Genomic DNA, 21,401 nt, shown 5'->3' with positions numbered 1-21,401 from the left:
AGCTCAGTCTCAACCTGAAAAAATAAAAATATATTTTAAAAAATCAGATTGTTGAAGTCTAGAAATTCTGTAAATTATTGAACATCCTATCTACCTCTGGTTTTGTGGAAGAGAGCTTAGTATTAAAGAGAATTCATTTCCCTCTCCAAACTCCCTTCTTCCCTTTTGACACAAAAGCAGAGAAAAGCTGCCTCTCAGTTTTCAAAAGTATCTTTTCCTTTCTGCATGCAATTAAGTACTACACACACACACCACCCCCACCCCAGCACCCCCTCACAGTCCAGCTGCAGAATCACCAATGACTAAAACTAAACACTGATGCTACTTGGTAAACGCTGGTCAATTACATGAATCTTTCACAAGGTAGCAACTACTGTGTCCATTTACTTGGGAAAACAGAAGCTAAGACATTTGCTCAAAGATCATCCCCTTAAAAGAACTTCATAAGCAGAGCTAGGATTTGAAGCCAGGCAGGGTGCAAGGGACAGAACAAAATTCAAACCCAGGCAGTCCGCCTTCAGTACTTACATTCCTAACAACGTTCAACAGGCAATCCCTTTAGTGGAAGAGATCCAAAACTAGTTAAGATACCAAAAATCTATGGACCAAAAAAACTATTGCCACTCATCTCTATTCATTCTCTATTCATCTCTGCAATCCCTTTAGTGGAAGAGATCCAAAACTAGTTAAGATACCAAAAATCTATGGACCAAAAAAACTATTGCCACTCATCTCTATTCATTTATAATGCTGAAAATGCACAGCACCTCTAAACGCACATACCCAGCTTGCTTCCTATTTTTTCTCTTCTTCTTTTTTTGAGACGGAGTCTTGCTTTGTCCCTCAGGCTGGAGTGCAATGGCATAATCTCAGCTCACTGCAACCTCCGACTCCCGGGTTCACACCATTCTCCTGCCTCAGCCTCCCGAGTAGCTGGGACTACAGGCGGCCACCACCATGCCCGGCTAATTATTTTTTTGTATTTTTAGTAGAGATGGGGTTTCACCGTGTTAGCCAAGATGGCCTTGATCTCCTGACCTTGATCTCCCAAAGTGCTAGCTAGCAAAGGGAAGCAGGAAGCAAAGAGAGTAGCTGATACATTGGGAGAAGATGTGAAAAGTTCTTCACATCTTCACATCACATAGAAAGCAAGAGAGAGAGCAAGAAGGGTAGGATTAGAGTCAAAGCAAAGCAGCCATGTGTGTGCCTGGGAGCTTCCATCTGGGGTAGACTGCTGAATTCTCTCACTCATTCTGGCCCATTCCGGCCCAATGTGCTGATGGCTGGCTTAGCCTGTTTTTGTTGTTGTTGTTGTTGGTATTATAATGACTCTGCCTCCGTTCTATTCTCTACCCTTTGACAAAAGTCTCATGCAAATATTTAATACTTAAACCCCACTCTATTTGAAATATCTTCCTAGGTGGGTGTCCCAGCGTTTAGTTTCCTCCCTGCTAATTCACTCCTGCTGCGTCCACCTTCCTCACATGCCTCTGTAATCAAGCCATTGCCCTGCTCTAAAGCGGGCATTTGCTTTGGGTTGGGGTAAGGACAGGGAGCACTTGGGGTTGGGAGCAAGGGGAACTGGCCTCGTGTCCTGCTAGGCCAGTTCCTATGGCCAGAGAAAAGGGCTCTGCCTGGGGACTTAACTCCTTTGCTCAAGGTTTGAACTTTTGGCTGAAAGACATAGGCTGAGTCTCCAGCATCCGAAGACATTTTCCCCAAATTTTAGTAAGTCCCTGCTCTGATTTGTTTTCTCTTCCCTTCCCATCTTCTCTTTACAGATGATCACAGCCAAGACTGCTGGTCAATCCAGGCTGCTGATTTGCAGACAGCTGGAGTGAATGTCTGCGTTTGCCTGCTCTGAATCTTCTCTGTGTTCTTCCAGTTCCATCAACTCAGCTGTCCTTTGGAGAGCCATCCCTGGCAAACACCCTCAGCCATGTGGCATTCTGACTCCAGGGCTGGACGGACATTGACCAAAGCCAGGCCAGCCTTCACTGTCAGTGCTGGAGAAGACAGGCCATCTTTCTGCTGGCGTTGCCAAGCTGGAAGGACACATACCTGGAGCCCTGCACTGCAGGAGCTTTTTGGTTGCTTGGACCAATACTTTTCTTTTAAGGAAAACCACAGAGTCACTTGCCAACACCCCACCAGCCACATCCACACCTCTGGGGAAGAGGCCCCTGGCTGGTGACTCACTTACCAGCTCCCACTTTGTACAGGGCCCTTCCTCTGGAGTAACCAAGCATGCGGCAGAAGACAGTGGCATCAGAATTGTGCCACTCATCATCACAAATGGTCCCTCAGGTACCACTGTAGTAAACTTCAGCCCAGCCTCGGTTATGACTGCCAACAATCCTGACGGACACTGCGTTTTCACCTGGGCAAAGAAACAACATGTGGGAGAGGCGAGGAAGCCCCCTTGGGACTTTGGGTAAGTACGGGCTCTTTCTTTTCATTTTGGAGTTCTACAGTTAAGGAAAAGAAATGCCCCTGCTTGACTGTCACCAGAGCCTGGAAGATCCCACTTTATAGTACCAACCCAACCTGGCATGCAGCCTCTGTGCATCTGGGGCCTGCAGGCACAAGGCCAGGGGGGCAGGTGCCCCTATGGCTGGTTTGCAAATCGCATACACCACGTCTTGTCATGTGTCGTGGAGAGAAAAAAAGAAAAGTTGAGAAAAGAGAAGGAAGGAAGCAAAGAATGGAGGGAGAGAGGGAAAGGAAGGAGGGAGGGAGAGGAAAGAAAGAAGGAAAAGGGGAGGGAGAGAGGGAGGGAGAGAGGGAGAGAGAAAAGGAAAGGAAGCAGTAGAAAGGGGGAAGGAAGGGAGAGAAGGAAGGGAGGGAGAGAGGGAGAGAGAAAAGGAAAGGAAGCAGTAGAAAGGGGGAAGGAAGGGAGAGAAGGAAGGGAGGGAGAGAGGGAGAGAGAAAAGGAAAGGAAGCAGTAGAAAGGGGGAAGGAAGGGAGAGAAGGAAGGAAGGGAGAGAGTGGCTGGGGAGGCAAACTGCTCTTCTGTGCTGTGGGCAGGCTCATTCAAGGGACTAGACCCTCAGCTCTTCCCCCAAATGAGAAATTTATTTGAGAACCAAGTTCTCTTCCCCCAACACACACAATTTTCAGGTACAGAATTGACTTTAAAGCACACATTAAAGAGAATATAGTGATTACCCTTTCACTTTTTTCTCCCTTCACTCCTTTCTCCCCAGAAGATCCTGTCATGAGGAGAAAACCCACACGGTTTGAAAGAAACCCAGGCAGGATGCCTTTGCCTGCATTTGCGGGAGTGGGGAGCGGGTGGAGGGTTGGGGGTGGTTAGACTCTCCCTGGGTCTCACCCGTGGCCTGGCATTACGGGGACGGGATGTCCTGCGGGTGTCAATGATTGAGCAGGAAGAAATGGGCCTGAGCTACAGCAAGAGGGGTTGAAGTTAGATTGGTGAGGGACACTTGGTCTGGTCAGTGACATGGAGTGGGATGGGCTCATCTCCTTCATGGAAACCGTCCAGGGGTGCTGGGTTGTGGGGCATGGCTCAAGTGCACGTTCATGCCCCTGCCTCAGATGCTAGAGCTGCGCCTAACCCACTGCTGTGTGCTCCATGCCTAGGGCAACCCCCAGTGCAAGACTTATCAATTAAGGAAATAAACCTTTACCCTCCTGGGTTCTGAAAACCCCCAAAACTCTTAAAACAGGGCCTTTCCTATTTTAAGGTACAGAATTGGCTGTAAAGCATAGTCCTAAGAAGCAAGGAATCAGATGCAGAGGCCTTACCTGTCACTCCCCAGTCTCCCTTCTGGCCAGCTGGTCCAGGGGCTCCCTTGGGGCCTGCCAGCCCCAGGCTCTCCTGTTCTCCCTTCACACCTGCAGGGCCTGGAAGGACAGACACTGCCCTGGTCAGGTGCCCTGCTTTGCCTTCCCAAGAGAGACCCAAGGGCCTTGCTGTTTAATAAATGAGTTACCCTTAACTGCCAGACCTCCCCCATGGCTGGGCTATCTGAATTTCAGCCCGTCTGTGGTCCATACAGGGGCTGCACTGATCTCTCAACTCTTAGGTAAATGCTGTTGAGAATAGGCAGGCTGAAATAGCTGGTGGTATTCCACAGATTGTTCATCCTTCTGGAATTACATAGTTATGTGGAAGTTCTAGCCATGCTGGGAGAATTTGCTGGAATGTTTCTAAGCCTCGATGTGTCCTTTAGTGAACTGAAATAGCAACAGAGGCCAGGTACAGTGGCTTCCTCCTGTAATCCCAATGCTTTGGGAGGCCAAGTCTGCAGTGAGCTATCCTGGCACCACTGCACTCGGGCCTGGGTGACACAGAGACTTTGTCTCTAAAAAAATTGAAAAAAAAATAAAACAAAACACAAAATGGTAATAGAATATCTAGCTTATGAGGAAGAAAAGTTGCTCAAGAAATGTGTCTGAAAAATCTCACTTTTGCACTCACAGGGGCAGGGCTGTTGAGAGGCCTAGAAACACCCTGCAGCTGGTGCCAGCTCAGTACCCAACTGAAGCACAGGCTCTGGAGGTGAGGCTAAGGATAAGAAAGCCCAGCAACAGGCAGTGGGAGGCAGACAGGAGAGGCTTGGGGGCCAAGAAGAAGAGGCAAATGGGCCACAGCTGAGGTGGGGAAGCAGCAGCCGTGGATGGAGCAGAATGGGCACAGCTCCATGGCAGCTGCACAGCCTGGAGCCTCTGCCTGCACCCCCAGCTCTCCTGACATTTTTCCCCTTTGCCATCCTCAGCCCCTGCCCCACACTCTACACCCCTCAGGATGCTGAGTTCCTGTTGTTCCCAGGTTTTGCAGCAGAGAAATCTGAGGCTTGAGTGACAGAGCCCTGGAGTCTTAACCTCCACTTTGGGAGAAGGTCACAGCTGTGCATTCAAAGTCAACAAGACCTGCTCTCTGAGCAGGCAGGCCTTCCCCGTCATCACTCCGAGGGATGAAAATGCAGCCAGCCCTTTACCTGGAACTCCTGATTCTCCTTTTCTTCCTTGCTGTCCTTGAAGTCCTAAGATCAAAACAAAAAAGGGGGGGAGGAGATAATAAAACTTAGATATTAGACATTTTTAATCTTAGACAACCTCTACCTTTTGTCTGATTAATGCAGATGGAAAGGTACATTGGTTCTCCACGATTGTTTAAAGCCTCTTCAGCAGATCGTAAAAAGAGACAGTCTGCAGATGGATGAGAACAGGTGTGTTGGGAATGAAACAGCAAAGTACTGGATGAAAGCCTGGATTAGGCAGACCCCGGATGCACCGCTAGCCTTCCCTGCCCATCAGTAACCTGACCTGGCATCTAAATCCAATCCCATTCCCTGCTGTTGCATTTATATTGGAAGAGAACTGGGAGATATTTGGTAAATAAAGTTATCTTTATTGCCAAGACTGTGAAGGGGGCTCAGTGGGCACCAGGAACTTCAGGGGTCCTCACCCATAGTAGATGCTCTACAAGTATTTGTTGGTTTATTTCACTATGGCCTCCAGTGGCTAAAGATTCATGTGGCTAAAGGGTCTGATGTCCAGAAAATGGAAAAATAATAACTACAATCATTGGTGATGATCCTACTATAGTTAATGTTAAAGATCCCCCTTTCTTCCTTCTTTCCATCCATTCATCCTTTTTTTCAGTAAACTTTCATGGAAGACTCACTGTCCGCAGCACCCTGCTGGGTCACTGTGAGATAATAGTTTGTTCATTTAGCAAGATCATGTCCTCTTGGTTTTAAGTGCCAATATTTATTTTATTTCAGAGAAATAGGACTCCTCAAGGCAGTTACACAAACTTGGGAAAATGCAGGCTCATTATTGACTATCAATAACAGTTACTGGAGGGTAACAAGGGGAACACCAACAGTGAGTCATAAGTATCTGTGCCCCCAGCCAAGCAGGGAGCTCAGTCCTCCTTGCAGTGGCCTCGGGGAAGTTTCTGCCTGCCCTGCCCTGCCACTCACTTCAATCCCTGGATTTCCCAAGCACCTGCAGTGTGCTGGTCAGTGGAGGGAGAGGCAAGGGGCTGGCAGACCTCTTCAGGGCCCCTTCTTGGAATAATGAGCAAGAGAAGTTGTGACTCCAGGGCCATTTCAGATCCCACCCCCAGGCTTGGCGCTGCCTGGGGTGGAGGGCCAGAGAGCCAAGGGGCTGGGAGCTGCTTCTGCAGACCCGGGCAACAAGAGAAGCAGGAAGCACCAGAAGATTCTGAGAGGGCAGCTACTTCTGTTCCTCGTGTTAGGGAAAGGGACAGAACTGAGGTTGGGATAGGTTTTTGTAAGAGCTGGAGGTGCGTTAGAGGTCAGCCCCTGGCAGACAGGCCCCAGCTTACACAGGGCCATTTGTGCACACACCTGTCCTCTGAATAGAATGCCTCACCCCTTTGGTTCACCTGGAGAACTCACATTTAGCTTGTAAACTCTGCAAAGATGTCAGATGTCACCACCTGTGAAGCCTTCCCTCCCTCTCCCATGACATGATATCCTTTCTCCCAAGGCGGTAAAGCAAAGTGGTTCCAAAGTCTGACAGCCTGGACTTGAGTCCACTTCTGTCTTATACCGACTTTGTGACCTTGAGCCAGGTGTTCCTGCTCTGAGCCTCAGTTTCCTTCTCTGAGTCTCCTTGTTGCCTTCTGAGGCATTTGTGAGGCTGAAATGAAATCGTGTGTGTCAAGTGCTGAGACCAGTGCCTGGCCAGTGCTGAATAAATGATGTCACAGGACCCACAGTGTCCTGTGTCCCCTCCAGGTGGGGAGCACCTCAGGCACTGAGGTTGAGTCCACACATGAGCACCAGGATTGCTGCACAGCTAGCACCCAGCAAATGTCTGCTACTGACCTGAAGGACTTAGCTGAGATTGCCCAGGAGAAGCGACAGATGTTTCCCTTCTGCTTACCTGCATCTGAACAGCATATGTCAAGATGGGTTGGGCGAAAGATCACATTCTATATGTCTATGATGGTGATGAAGTAGGAAACAGTCCACATCCGGGGAGGTTACAGTGTCATGGGGTCCCTGAACACTGCCTCTAGGGACACGCTCTTCAAGTAGAGATTTCTGCAACATGGCACCCTCTGGGATGCGGAGAGAAGGGGCCAAGAGTCTGGATGTGGACTGGTTCCTGCTTCATCACCATCATAGACATATAGATGGTGGCCTTTCTCCCCACCAATCTTGACATACACTGTTCACATGCAGGTAAGCAGAAGGGGCCTCAAAACACTGTGACCTCCCTTTATTGTGACCAACCAAAGAGATGCACCCTCCAACTGTCCCCTAAAGCACTGAACAGCAAACGCCCTCCAAAGACAGGAATCATAGGAAAGCCCCTGTTCACCAAGTCCATGGCCCGAAGCCTGACCCTCCCTCTTCATTTCCCACATTCTCCCTTCCTAGCTCCTCACCTCCAGGGGACTCAGCATCTTCTGCTGCCTGCATCGTGCCAGGCACTGTGCCAGGGGCTTTACGTCCATTACCTTGTTTGATCTTTCAGCCACTCTCCAGGGCAGTGTGATTTCCCTCCTTTACAGAGGAGAAAGTACACACTCAGAGATGCTAGGTGAGTTATTCAAGGTCATATAGGAGTGAATGGGGGAAGTTGGGGCTGTCACCCAGGCCCAGCCTCCCAGTGTTCCCTGAAGACACCTTTGTTCCACTAGTACTAGGCTCACTCCTCTCTGGAGTTTCACTTGGTCTATGCACTTGGTTCCCAAGACACCTCCAGCCTCCCTGAGGCCACTTCTTCCCCCTAAAAGAGGAGTAGTCAAACTAGAGTATACATCAGAATCATCTGGGTGCATCTTGTTAGTAAACAACTTGCTAGGTCCCACCACAGTCACTGATTTAGTGGGAGTGGAGTGGGAATCTAAGAATCCACAGTACTAACAAGTTCCCAGGTGATGCTAATTCTGCAAGTCTCAGGACCACATTTTGAGTAGCACTGCCCTAAACAACTCTCACTCATTCTTGAGGGACCAGCTCACAGCCCACCTCCTACAAGCAGCCTTCCTTGTCTCCATAGGTGCTCACAGCCCCTCTCGTGTCTGAACCCTCCCAGACCCAAAGTTTATATGGCAGAGGTTGGACCTTGATGAAATGCCTTCTGATATGTATTTAACGGGTATTGGAAATTAGAATTGAGGTTTGTGTGATTTCTCTCCAAGCCTCGCTGGACTCTAAGAGAACACTGGCTGAGTGGTTGTTCATGGACTAATCGATGGAGGAACTAGTAATTACCTCACTATAAATCAGGGCAGCAACCTGATATGATCAGTTCCTGCAGAGTAGAGGGAGAAATGGCTAAAAAATAGGTTCTAGAGCTGCATGTTGTAAAACTACACTGGAGAGCAAATAAGTGCTGGATTTTTCTTCTTAACCATAAGCAAACTGGCTTTCCTCCAGTATCACAGCCTTATCAAGCTGAGAGAGCTCCAAATACTTACTTGCAAAGCTTTTACAGAAATAATATTCTCCCAAGAAACGTGTGTTAAGTTAGAAAACACAGGCCTTCCAGTTGTTTAGTGTTGAGCTGGTGTTCTGACTAAAGTCTTCAATTGTTCCTGCTCCCAGGGAAGCTGCCTATTTCAAACCCAGACTGCTGTGAAACTGTCAGGGACCTGGTGTTCTTCTACACTGCTTGCACACCACAGAAAAGGAAACAGGCTCAGCAAAGTCAAGTAGCTGAGCCTGTGGTCACCCAGCTAGTCAGGGGTAAGTTCAAGTTGAGGCTCAGATCTCCTGATTCTGAGTGAAATGGAGAAATTCCCAATACATTAAGAAAACTCTTTCTCTTTCTTTTCTTTCTTTTTTGTTCTTTCTTTCTTTCCTTTTCTTTTCTTTCTCTCCTCTTCTTCCTTCCTCCCTCCCTCCCTCCCTTCCTGTCTCTCTCTCTCTCTCTCTCTTTCTTTCTTCTTTCTGATAGGGTCTCACTCTGCTGCTCAGGCCGGAGTGCAGTGGGGCAATCATAGCTCATTTCAGCCTCAAATTCTTTGGCTCAAGTGATCCTCCTCCTCCTCCTCCTCCTTCAGCCTTCTGAGTAGCTGAGACTACAGGTACATGCCACCATGCACAGCTAATTTTTTTATGTTTTATAGAGAGGGGGCCATTGCTGTCTTGCCCAGTCTGGGGAAACTTTCCTAAATACCATGCCAACTTGGAGGCTAGGTGCAACCTGGCAAATTTAGGATTGAGCTAAATAACTGACAAATCAACCTTGTGGTAAGAAGTGAGATGAAGGATAAGGGACTCAAAATTGGGGTATGTGTACACTTCTGCAGAGCTAAGAAACTTAGAGAAAAATGAGGAAGAGTTTTATAAATGACAATTTAGTGATTTGACTTAGTAGAATTTAATAAATTATTGGACTATCTCAGTACTTAGATATGAGGAATGGAATTAACTGAGAAATTATATTCATGATATAGGGCTCAACTGCTATTATGGATGATCTTTTTGGCTTATATTTAAAGTAAAACATCTTCAAATACAGATGAGAAAATGGATTTTGAGTTATTTGTGCTTCAGTTTTGCCCCAAGAGGAAAATAAAAGGGCATGGAAAATTCACATTGTTATAGATTCGACATAAAGGCCATTGAGATAAAGAATTTCCAATCAGATTAATGTTTTGGAGTTTCAGTGTTTTGGCTGCTTCTAACGTTATTTCATGAGGTGTAAACAGTAAAAAGAGAAATGTCATGATTACAAGCTGAAGTGGAGTCCTTCCTTATTTCTAAACAAACATGATTTCAAAATAGCTAAAATTTCTTTCTTTCTTCTTTCTTTTTGACAGGGTCTCACTCTGTTGCTCAGGCCGGAGTGCAGTGGTGCAATCATAGCTCATTGCAGCCTCAAATTCTTTGGCTCAAGTGATCCTCCTCCTCCTCCTCCTCCTTCAGCCTCCTGAGTAGCTGAGACTACAGGTACATGCCACCATGCACAGCTAATTTTTTTATGTTTTGTAGAGAGGGAGCCATTGCTGTCTTGCCCATCTGGGGAAACTTTCCTAAATACCATGCCAACTTGGAGGCTAGGTGCAAGCTGCTACCATCTGCTCCAATCCTTTCTGAACTGGGATGAAGGGAGGAGGTGTCACTCATCAGCACACCCTGATGGTGGGGCTGGGGAGGGAGACCTCATGATAGACTGTACTAATAAGACCCCAAGCTTTGTCTTGTACGGGCCTAGATTTGAACCTGGCTGCATCTCTTAATGGCTGTTTGACCATAAAATTGCGCTACGAAGAGTGCTTGTCCCACTGGGTGTCAAGAAGATGCTCATTAGCAGGAGCTGCTTTTGTTCTGCAAATCCTCCCAGGATGCAAAGGGCAGGGCAGGATTCCCTACCCTCAGACTGTGGAAGACACAGGCTTGGGGCTTGGGGAGTGAGCACAATGCTCCTGTGGGTAAAATCATGTTTTACCTCCAATACTCTTGGTTAGTCGAGAACCATTAGTCTGGCAGTGGGGGTGGAGGCAGAGGGTGACTACCATTTACAACCGAGATGAAAGCAGTCATCTCCATGAAACCACACAGAAGGTTCAGGGGCAAGAGAGCATCAGGTCTCACAGTCACATGGGGACCACAGGAGATGGAATTATAAGATCAGAATGGGCAGTGAACAAGTCGGGAACGTCTGACGACTATACCCACATGGAACCTTTCCCATGGTGAGACCCTGCTGGTGGCCTTCAGGTGGCATCCACATGGGATCAGGTAGCAGGGAACCTCCCAAACCAACACACCATCCATAAAAAACACAATTGCTCTGGGGCTGGACAGATTACAAGGACAGAGAGGGTGTAAAAGCCGCTCTTGCCATGGCTCCCGACAGCTTTCAAAAAAAACCCAAAAGCTCAGGCCCTTAGTCCAAGGTTTGCCAGGAGGAGGTGGTGAATGAATCAATCAATTGATTAGAACTGTGGAGGACCAGGTCCCAGTGTGGGTCTCTAGCACAGCGCAGGGGTGAGGGCATCCAGGTTGTCTGACACAAGCATGACCTTCTCAGGCAGAGGACAGGGGTGGAGACAGACTGTCTACAGATGTCCTTGGCAGACATGCAGCTTTACGTCACAACCCTGCCCTCCCCATAGCCCCTCCTGCCTGCTCCTGGCTTTCCAATGTGTGCAACAGTTCTCCATAGAAATACCCAATCAGAGTGTGCCCACACCATCTGGCAACAGTCCCTCTGTTCACTGCACTACCCTGCACGTCTGAGGGCGGGAAGGCAGGAATTGGTCTTATGCATTGTGACAGTGGTCTGGACTTTCTAGACCAAGTGAGCACACTGCAACTGGACCAAACTGGCTTATAAAGTAGACTATATTGGTACAATGGTTTACGATCTAGACTAAATAGACATGATGGTATATAACCTAGACTCGGTTGGCATTATTGTATAAACTAGTCTTTGTGAGTTTGGCTAGTGTGGGTCAGTGCTCCCAGGCTGCCCCCCTAGGAAAATGTGGAAGAAGAGTTTTCTGGACCCTCCAGCCTGAATCCAGACTCCTGGACCCCCTCCTGGGGGTCCCAATGAAGGGTCAGCAGGAGAGAGCAGAAACATACAGCTGGGAGGCAGACCAGCGAGATGGTATGGGCCAGGTGCTTTGCTCGCCTCCCTGATGCTGGAGGTTTGGTCATGGCATTCAAGGCCTTTCATGAGCCCTGAGAAGAGAAAGAACAGCCCTAGGCACTTGGGCTTAAGAGGTCCTGGCGGGGCAACTGCCCTCCATAACCAGGAACCTCAGAGGCCAAGGCACAGAAGACCCTCTGCCTCCTCCGTGGGCCTAACAGGAGGCAGTTTTTCTCCCCATCCATCCTGCCACCCAGCAAGCCCACCTACTCACCCAGCACACCCTCTGTTACCTGTGTCCCCTTTGCTTCCTTTCAGGCCCACGGCTCCTGGACTCCCGGGGCTCCCTGGACATCCTGGACAACAAACACCACAGAGGGAATAAGGGCTGGACTAGGCTTTTCACACATCACTCCCTGTGCCCGCCATGGGACCCAGGACCTCACCTGTTAGCCCAGGGGACCCAGCACTGCCAGGCTCGCCGTTGGCACCTGGGTGTCCCACTGCACCAGGAGGGCTTGGAACACCCTGCAGTCCAGGTTGTCCTGAAAGGAAAGTAGTGACTGCCAGGCTGTGGTGGTTGGCAGAGGGCCTGGCTACCCCCACCCCTGGTGCTTCTCTTCTCAGCAGTGAGACATGTACCTCTTCACACCTTACAGTCCTCTTGGCAGCTTTAACGCCTCTCTTTAGAAGCCATGAGCTAGCCCTCTTAGTAGGAGGAAAATTATTCTCAGCAACATACTAAACTTTTCCATCTGCAAGGTCTGGGACTTATGGACTTACTAGGAGCTCTGGGTGTGACTGTCTAACTCCACGCCATGGGTGGCAAAGTGGGGTGAAGTCTAGAGAGAAACATCAGCGAGGCCTGCCCCCCGCTGGCTGCTCTGTTCCTCTTAGCCAGGGCCAGGTTTTAAAGAAATCCCAGGTGCTCTGGGTGAACACTACAATGAAGCAAAAGATGGTGGAGTCAGGTCCCCAACTTCACTCTGCCAGGAACAGTGGTAGCTGGGATGCCGCCCAGATTCCTGTAGCTCTTACTTTGATCTCCTTTAGCTCCAGGAAAACCAGCCAAACCTAAGATGAAAAAGAACTTTTAGGAATTTGTTTTCCCTTTGGCTCAGCCATCCAGAAAATAAAAGGAAATACCTAGACGTCAGTGGATGTGACCACACGCCCTCTTACCTGGTGGACCTGGCCTCCCGGAGTCACCTTTACTCCCCTGGGCTCCAGGAGGCCCCATGACCCCTGTGTCTCCTTTCATGCCCCTGTCCCCTTTGCTTCCTGAAAAATCAAAAAGTCTCAGCCAGGTGTGGGAGGAACTCCGATCAGGCCACCACGTCTTCCTCTGACACTCCCATTCCACTGAAATCCCAAACCCTAAACTCCTTGAGCTCCTACTTGGTGCCCATGAGTGGGAGATATGACCGCTGACCTCAAGGAGTGCACCACTTTGCCCCAGAGCCAAAAAACAAACTCATGAAAATTTGGTGAGGTGACTTGGTATGGCTGACAGTCAACAGAAAGCCCTCGTCCCCTTGGGAGGGACAATAGCCCAGGCCCAACCAGCACTGTCTGGCTTGTTTTAGTGTCTGCATTTTGGCAATTATTTGAATTCACTTCAAAAATTGAAACCTGAGTATTCCAAAAAGCAGATCCCAAATGCTGAGAATAGTAACTTGGAGGCATCAATAGAGAGAAAAACACTGCAGCAGCTCATGTTCCTGCCAGCACTTCAGACATGGGCTTTCCTGGTACCCAAGATTTCAAATTTTCCACTTATCATCAGAATTCAGAGCTCATCCTAGCCTGTCCCCTTCTGAGTCCTCTGGTTCCCTCCTCTCTTGCTGGTGCCTGGTGCATATCAGTTGACAGAGGCTCCTCACTGCAGTAGGGCTCTGCGACTCCTTTGGTTTAGGGGTGGACTGCCTGGACCTTGCCAGCCACGCAATGCAGGGTACTACTGGTAGGCTGCCGAAGTCCCACCATCAGCTGGGTGTCCATGCTCAACTCCACTCCTCTGGGGGTGGGGAGAGTGGGGCAAAGGTCTAAAGAGGAATGTCTCACCTTAACACAACCTTTTAAGCTTTCAAAAAGGCTTATTGGGAGGCAATTTTGTTAAAAGGCATTTATTGCTCCATTCTATGATTTTGATAATTCTGAAGCTGGGGAGGACTCAGCCGTGACACCAACCTTCTCTCCAGTGACTGAGAAAAGGGGAGAGAGAGCTCTGAAGAGGTGAGGAAGAAGGGAGAGCCCTGGGTCTTGGCACTGAGTGCTGTCAATTCACAAGCTGTGAGGCTCATGAATCAGACCCCTTGAGATGGCTGAATACTTGAAGTGTGGCTGCTCCTTGAGGAAGACAAAGCAATCCTAAAGAACTTGGTTATGGCTGAGCCATCCTATAACAGCTGGAGGTGCAAAAAGCTGAGAAGGCTGTTCTTGGCCATTCAGAGTGCCCACTCTGGAGAAGGGGCCAATGGCACCTGTTAGAAGGCACTGAGAGTTTCCCTGGAGGAATCTGTTGGTGCCTTTTTTTTGCTGTGGGCCAGGACCATCAAGTTACAGCATTGCTGGGCCACACGAGGTTTCTTCAGAATGGTCTGGGCCTGCATCTGTGTCGCTATAACTTCCACTCCCCAGCAAAGGGGATGGCTTTGGGAGGAGGGCAGTATCACCTCAGTCAGAGGACCACACTCTGGCTCTAGCCAAGGAAGAACAGCTGCCTCTGACTTCAGAACTTTCCAACTGTAGCTAAGTAGTAGAGTGAGGAAAATAGGCTTATCCCCTGGGACTTCAAGTTGGTGGCTTATTTGTCTACTAGCAGGAAGACAATAGGTAAAATCTCAGCACTATTGAGGTCAGGTCTCCCTTGGTTTGCACAGCCCAGCCGCTGGCAGTGGACTGAGCAAGCCATGGGTAAGAGAGATCTCATGATCTTGGGAGAGGAGATTTGGGAAGAGAAGGGGTGGGTCAGAGTCCTGATTTTTGAAGAACTCAAACTGCTGCCTTTCCCTTCACCGACCACAGCGTTTCCAGGCCTGAGTCTGGGTGTGGATTCTATGCTTGCCTTTGTGACAATGTGGATGGGAAGCAGCATAACTCAGACTCAGTGGGCAAAGACCTGGCTGTGGCCCCTTCTCTGGGGCTGGTGGGACCACCTTGAGAAAGTCTGGGTCTCCCTTTGCCATCTATAGAGAGAACTGTGTTGTTCCAGCTTTGGAAGGATCCTCAGCCACTCTCCCTCAGACTTGCCCCGAAGCCCCACCTCTCCCCCACTGCCACTTCCCCTCCCTCCCTGTGCCTTGGAGTGCGAGGGCCCCACTCCCGATGCCATACCAGCCCCCAGGGGTGTCTCTGCTCCCCTCTGATGGCCTACCTTCGCCTTCCTCCTCATCCTCCTCACTGCTTTCCACCTCCTCGCTGGACGATGAGTAGTCCATGGCCTTCTTGGGAGGCCGAGGGGCCTTGTCCAGGGTCCGCTCTTTCAGCCACACGAAGTCCTGCAGGGAGGAGTCACGTGAGGGGCAGGGAGAAGGTGGGCCTGGGTGGAGGTAGACAAAGGGTGCCGGGACACCCCAGCAGGGTGACAGGAGGGGCTCCCACAAGCAGGCCCATCTCACTAACCTCACCAATTGCTCGCTTATAGCTCTGGGAGGGGCCGCAGGGGAAGAAAGAGCCAGGAGAGAGGTTAGGAGAGAGGTTAGAAAAGGTTAGTACCATGAGAAGCACCAGTCCCTCCATCCCCACAGCCCTTCTCAGTAGATCAGCGGAGACCCCACCCCTGACACCCAGCTCCCTGGGGCTAAGCCCCAAACCAGGACGAGGCAGGCCATGCTGCCACCAGGCGACTCACTGTGGGCCGGCCTGGCTGTGGGCGGTGGTCATCGGGCTTGGCTTTATTCTCAGGGGAGAGCACTGGGGAGCTGTCCACTTTGGAGGAGGCTGGACAGCAGGGTGGAAGAAGGAGGTCATTGATGCCTGGACAAGGGATGGCCTCAAGCCCACACCTGGGCTGACCCCTTGGCCCTGAGCCCCAGAATTCAGCCCCAAGTTCCATACCCACGCAGGTCCTCCCTGTCCCTGTGGGTGTCCCAGTCCAAAGCTACCAAAGGCAGGGTCCATCCTGATAAGCCTCCAGGCCCAGAGCAGGCTGCCCAGCCCTGGCTCACATACCTCCCTCGCGATTCCGCTCCAGTGAGCCAGCCTGGGGGAGGTGCCCGTGAGAGGCTGGAAGGGTGCTGTCCGAGCGTTCCCAGCCAGGGTTGCTCCTCCTGAGGTCGGGGTTACTGTTGGGGGGACAGAGTCAGGCTCAGGGAGGCAGGGTGCTCTCCTTTCTGGGGTGTGAGCTGCACTGCAGAGGGAGCCATCGCCAGGGAAGCAGGTGGCAGAAGTGAGAGGGGGGAGTGAGTCGGGGGACAACTCTATTACCCAGAGGCATTGGGCGGGCCAGGGGGCTGAGCAGGGGGCCCTGGAGGCTTTGGGGTGTCCCGCTCTGCCTGCCTTTGCAGATAGATTTGCCAGGCAGAGTTGCTGTGAGGTCTGTGAAGGGAGCACAGGGGTGCCGAGGGGAGGGGGGGCTGAGGTGATGGGGCTGGGGCTTGCCCACCCCTAGGTGGGTAGGCTGGTAAAGTCCCTGTGCCCCGCTACTCCCTAGGCTGCCCTCAGACCTCACCCAGGCATTGCCCTACCCAGGCATTACCTGGCATGGACTGCCTGGGCTGGCCGGGACCCTCTGGCCCCACTGGTGTTAAGGGCAGTGGCGATAGATGAGGTCCTCTGAGGCACCTGTGGAGAGAAGTCCACGTGCTGTGAGCTGGTGCTGCGACGGGCACCTCACAGACGTTTAAGCCTCACCTCTGAGAGGTGAGCTCCCCCACTTTGATGGATGAGAAAACTGAGGTTCAGGGGAGTTAGTGAATCCGTCCAGGGTTATGAAGCTGGGAGATGGTGGAGCTGAGGTTCTAACTCGCAAAGTCTGCCCCTTAGCACCCCTGAAACAACCTGGGCATTTCTCCGTTCCCACGCTCCCCACGGGGATAGATGCCACCCCTCCGCGTTGCCTCCTCAGCTGGATGGCTGACCCTGGCAGGGCAGCACCCTAGCTTTCTCTCGCTTCCCGCCCTACACTCTTCCTCCATGTGGCCCGCCCCTTCACTGCCCTCCTTCTCCTCATGACTAGTTCTCTGCTTTTCCCTGGGCCCGCAGGGCTGTCCTTACCTGGGGTGGGGCCTCGTTATCTGGGCGGACCCAGGCTGCGGGGTTCGGGCTGGGGCCAGGTCCTTCAGAGGTGGGGTCTGCATTCTGGCCGTTGACAGCTCCTCAGGCACTGGGCGTGGCAGTGGGTGCGGGGATGGCAGGATCGGGGTCATGGGAGGCTAGGAAGGCAACCAGGTTTCGGGTGGGCTGGTCCTGCAGGGACTGGGATCGGGGTACAGGTGCTCCATATGGCTTCAGTGGGACCCGGTGTGCCACCAGCCTCTGCAGGGACAGACCAGGGACGGTGGGCTGCCTGCTCCATGGAACGTCCCCACCTATGAATCAGGGTCTGGGGTAGGAAGGGACTTTAGTTGCCCCTTCCTCCATTGAAGGACAGGGATTCCTTGAGCCTGAAGACAGCTAAGTCAGGACAGACACAGGCAGCAAGAAGCAGGTGAGTGTCTCTGTCCACAAAGCCTGTGCTCTGTAATCCTGGCTCAGGGCTGAGCAGGTGTAGGGGTGTGTGTGTGTCTGTGTGTGTGTACCTGTGCTCTGAGCAAAGCTCCTAATGTGTCTGCATTAAGACAGGAGTGGGGAGAGACTCACCTTGTGCGGTCCCTCCTGGGGCTCCGCTGGCCTCTGCATAGGAGGAGTCTGGGAAAGGGGTCCTGGGAGCCTGGGGGAGGCCTGGGGGATGGGGGCTCAGGCCCCATGCTGCCTGGCTTGCTCTTGGCCAAGGGAGAGTTCTGCTGCTTGTTCATCCTTGTTCTCTCTTCTACCTGTGATGTGAAGGGATGTCAAGCAGGCCAGCTGAAATTAGCAGACAAAGATTTTAAAGCTCACATACATGAAAAGAGATCGTTGAAGTCCAGTAAATGATATATATGTTTAAGTATTTAGAAGGAAATATTTATTGGTGTCTTCAATTTACTCTGAAATTTATTCCCCCCAAAAGGAGGATTAATAATGGATAAAAGAATGGATAGGAGGATTGATATTTGATAAAGCAAGTGTAGTAAGTAATGTTAATGGCAGAATCTATGTGGTTAAAGGCAGACTCTATCTAGGTTTGCAATAATATAAAAATCAGAAATTGCAGTAGAGGAGAACTACAATGATGAACTGTAAACTCTAGAACTAAAAAAAATGCAATGTCTAAATAAAAAAATTCATCAATAGACTTAGCAGAATGAAGATAACAGAAGAAGAGCAGTGAACTTGAAAAAAGATCAGTATTATTGAATCTAAAGAAGAGAGAAAAAAGATACTTGAAAAAAAATAGTCTCGCCGGGTGTGGTGGCTCATGCCTGTAATTCCAGCACTTTGGGAGGCCGAGGCAGGCAGATCATGAGGTCAGGAGATTGAGACCATCCTGGCTAACATGATGAAGCCCTGTCTCTACTAAAAAAATACAAAAAATTAGCCAGGCTAGGTGGCAGGTGCCTGTAGTCACAGATACTCGGGAGGCTGAGGCAGGAGAATGGCGTGAACCCAGGAGGCAGAGCTTGCAGTGAGCCGAGGTGGCGCCACTGCACTCCAGCCTGGGCGACAGAGCAAGACTCCATCTCAAAAAAAAAAAAAAAAAGAAAGAAAAAGAAAAAAAAGTCTCAGAGACCCTCAGAACAATATCAAAAGTTCCAACATATACCTATTATAATTAATTGGAATCCCAGAAGAAAAAAAGAAAGGGGATAAGACAAAATATATGTGGACAAATATTGTAGATCTTCATAGAGATTTGTATTACACTGACATACATTTGTCAATATTTAATAAATATACACTTAAAATCCACCAATATAATAATTTTTGTCCCAATGGCAAAAATGAATTCAAATACATTTAATAGAGTATAATATACACAGGAATCCTGTTATTCTACTGCTCAGTAATTTATCACAAAGAGAACACATGCTTGGAGCTACCACACAGTCCAAGAAAATGAAATAAAAATAACAATCTGGAAATCCCTCTCCTGAAGGTCTGCTCCCTAACCACTGCCCATCTGTCTTGTCAAAGCAAAGAGTCACCTGGTTTCTAGCAGCCCCAATTAGTGTTGCTTGTTTCATAAATGGATGCATGGAAGGCCATTCAGTAGGAATGGTTTCGTGTGTGGCTTCTTTGGCCCAGCATTCCATTTGTGACACTCCTTCATGCGGTTTCATGAAGCAGTTCATTTCTTTTCCCTGCTCGGTGGTGCTCTGCATGAATATGGCACATCTATCAATTCTACTGTTGATGGAAATCGGTTTGTTTCCAGTTTGGGGCTATTAGGAATAAAGCCACTGTGAACATTCTTGTTAATTTCTTTTGGTACACATGTATATTTTAGTTAAGTACAGCCCTACAAATAAAATAGCTTGGTCATAGTAACTGCATATGTTCAAATGCAGTGCATGTCACTAAAAATGTCAGCTAGGAGGAAAAAGCTCAAGAGCTCTATTGTAAAACATGTTGACTATAGTTAACAACAATGTGGTGGCCGGGCGTGGTGGCTCATGCCTGTAATCCCAGCACTCTGGGAGGCCGAGGCGGGTGGATCACGAGGTCAGGAGATCGAGACCATCCTGGCTAACACAGTGAAACCCCTTCTCTACTAAAAATACAAAAAATTAGCCGGGCATGGTGGTGGGTGCCTGTAGTCCCAGCTACTTGGAAGTCTGAGGCAGGAGAATGGCGTGAACCCGGGAGGCAGAGCTTGCAGTGAGCCGAGATCGTGCCACTGCACTCTAACCTGGGAGGCAGAGTGAGACTCCGTCTCAAAAAAAAAAAAAAAAAAAAAAGTGGTAATATTTGAAATTGCTGACAGCAGATTTTAATGTTCTCACCAAACACACACAAAAAGATAAGTATTGATTGGCCAGGCACAGTGGCTCATGCCTGTAATCCCAGCACTTTGGGAGGCCGAGGTGGGTGCATCACAAGGTCAGGAGTTTGAGACCAGCCTGGCTAAGATGGTGAAACCCCATCTCTACTAAAAATACAAAAATTAGCCGAGCCTGGTGGCGGGCGCCTGTAATCCCAGCCACTCAGGAGGCTGAGGCAGGAGAATCGCTTGAACCTGGGAGGCAGAGGTTGCAGTGAGCGGAGATTGCACCATTGCACTCTAGCCTGGGTGACAGAGGGAGACTCCATCTAAAAATAAAAAAATTTTAAAAAAAAAGATAAGTATCTAAGCTAACTGATATGCTAGGTAACTTGATTTAGCCATTCTACAATGTATGTCTGTGGCTATATATCTATATATACAGATTTAGCTATTCTACAATGCGTGTCTGTGTGTGTATATATGTATAATGTGGTACACCACAAATACACACAATTTATCAATTTTTGTAATTCCAAAGATTTTTTTGACTAATATACAACCCAACCACAAGTTTAAGAGCATTCTAATTAGATGTCCTTTCCAACACCTGATTTTGTCAGTCTTTCTTTTATATATTCTGGTTAGTGGGTAATGTTATTACATTTTTATTGATTTTGGTCTTCTAATTATTAAAATGCCAGAGCCCATTTTCATATATGTTTATTGAAAATGTATATAATCAGGCTGGGCATGGTGGCTCATGCTTGCAATCCCAGCACTTTGGGAGGCCGAGGCAGGCAGATCACTTGAGGTCAGGAGTTTGAGACCAGCCTTGCTAACATCATGAAACCTCGTCTCTACTAAAAATACAAAAAAATTAGCCGAGCTTCCTGGTGGGAGCCTGTAATCCCAGCTACTCGGGAGGCTGAGGTGGGATAATCGCTTGAAGCCTGAAGTCGGATGTTGCAGTGAGCCGAGAACTTACCATTGCACTCCAGCCTGGGCGACAAGAGTGAAGCTCCATCTCAAAAAAAAAAAAAAAGTAGCTACTTGGTTGAAAGGCTGAGGCGGGAGAATGGCTTGAACCCGGGAGGCGGATGTTGCAGTGAGCCGAGAACGCACCACTGCTCCAGGCTGGGCACAAGAGCGAAACTGCATCTCAAAAAACCAAGCCAAAACAAAACAAAAAAGAAAATGTATATAATCATATTTTCAGGGATCTGCACAATTTTTTTTTTTTTTTTGAGACAGAGTCTAGTAGCTCTGTTGCCAGGCTGGAGTGCAGTGGCACGATATGGGCTCACTGCAATCTCCACCTCCCGGGTTCAAGCAATTCTCTTGCCTCAGCCTCCCCAATAGCTGGGATTACAGGCACATGCTGCCATGCCCAGCTAATCTTTTTTTTTTTTTTTTTTTGAGACAGAGTCTCACTTTGTCACCCAGGCTGGAGTGCAGTGGAACGATCTCAGCTCACTGCAAGCTCCACTTCCCGGGTTCATGCCATTCTCTTGCCTCAGCCTCCCAAGTAGCTAGAACTACAGGGGCCCGTCACCACGCCCAGCTAAATTTTTTGTATTTTCAGTAGAGACGGGGTTTCTCCACGTTGGCCAGCATGGTCTTGATCTCCTGACCTCATGATCCGCCCACCTCGGCCTCCCAAAATGCTGGGATTGCAGGCATGAGCCACCACACCCGGCCAAGACTACTCTTTAATTCCCAAGGCCAGCCACTGTGGTTTGAGCAGGTGCCACAGCCTGTGTCCGAGTTGATGCCCCACATTCCCATGGTTATCCAAAAGAGGCCCTCAGACTCACTGTGGCTATTATTAATACTCTGAGGT

At 49.5% G+C, this 21,401-nt stretch overlaps 2 protein-coding genes across 2 annotated transcripts in view; both read right to left on the bottom strand.

Annotated features, from left to right (window-relative positions):
• Nucleotides 1-1,890: 1,890 nt before the first annotated feature.
• On the bottom strand, nt 1,891-12,796 carry LOC129017512 (macrophage receptor MARCO-like). The gene is made up of 8 exons (XM_063657029.1): nt 12,739-12,796; nt 12,003-12,101; nt 11,850-11,912; nt 4,965-5,009; nt 3,769-3,867; nt 3,169-3,212; nt 2,543-2,576; nt 1,891-2,045 (listed from the first exon to the last, which is right to left on the bottom strand). Exons 1-8 carry the CDS (start codon nt 12,794-12,796, stop codon nt 1,891-1,893), a joined length of 597 nt encoding a protein of 198 aa, XP_063513099.1.
• A 671-nt stretch (nt 12,797-13,467) lies between these two features.
• The window catches only part of LOC129017511 (misshapen-like kinase 1), a 51,453-nt gene continuing 43,519 nt past the window's right edge, over nt 13,468-21,401 (bottom strand). The window contains 10 exon segments of the mRNA XM_063657028.1: nt 13,468-13,573; nt 13,747-13,831; nt 14,120-14,208; nt 14,893-15,056; nt 15,410-15,498; nt 15,730-15,842; nt 16,256-16,341; nt 16,774-17,034; nt 17,359-17,447; nt 17,450-17,537. Of these exon segments, the coding sequence (XP_063513098.1) occupies nt 13,468-13,573; nt 13,747-13,831; nt 14,120-14,208; nt 14,893-15,056; nt 15,410-15,498; nt 15,730-15,842; nt 16,256-16,341; nt 16,774-17,034; nt 17,359-17,447; nt 17,450-17,537 (1,170 nt within the window).

This window comes from Pongo pygmaeus, chromosome 19 (assembly GCF_028885625.2).
Source record: "Pongo pygmaeus isolate AG05252 chromosome 19, NHGRI_mPonPyg2-v2.0_pri, whole genome shotgun sequence".
NCBI lineage: Eukaryota > Metazoa > Chordata > Mammalia > Primates > Hominidae > Pongo > Pongo pygmaeus.
This window is presented reverse-complemented; position numbering and strand designations above follow the sequence as displayed.

What these genes read in the sequence shown, in the direction of transcription:
- LOC129017512 (XM_063657029.1), bottom strand. Translation starts at nt 12,796, where the DNA reads ATGGGGCCTCCTGGAGCCCAGGGGAGTAAAGGTGACTCCGGGAGGCCA. An exon ending in CGGGAGGCCAGGTCCACCAG is followed by an intron (nt 12,102 to 12,738) that starts GTAAGAGGGCGT and finishes CTTTCCTTTCAG; the next exon opens with GACAACCTGGACTGCAGGGT. An exon ending in AGGAAGCAAAGGGGACACAG is followed by an intron (nt 5,010 to 11,849) that starts GTAACAGAGGGT and finishes TTTTGATCTTAG; the next exon opens with GACTTCAAGGACAGCAAGGA.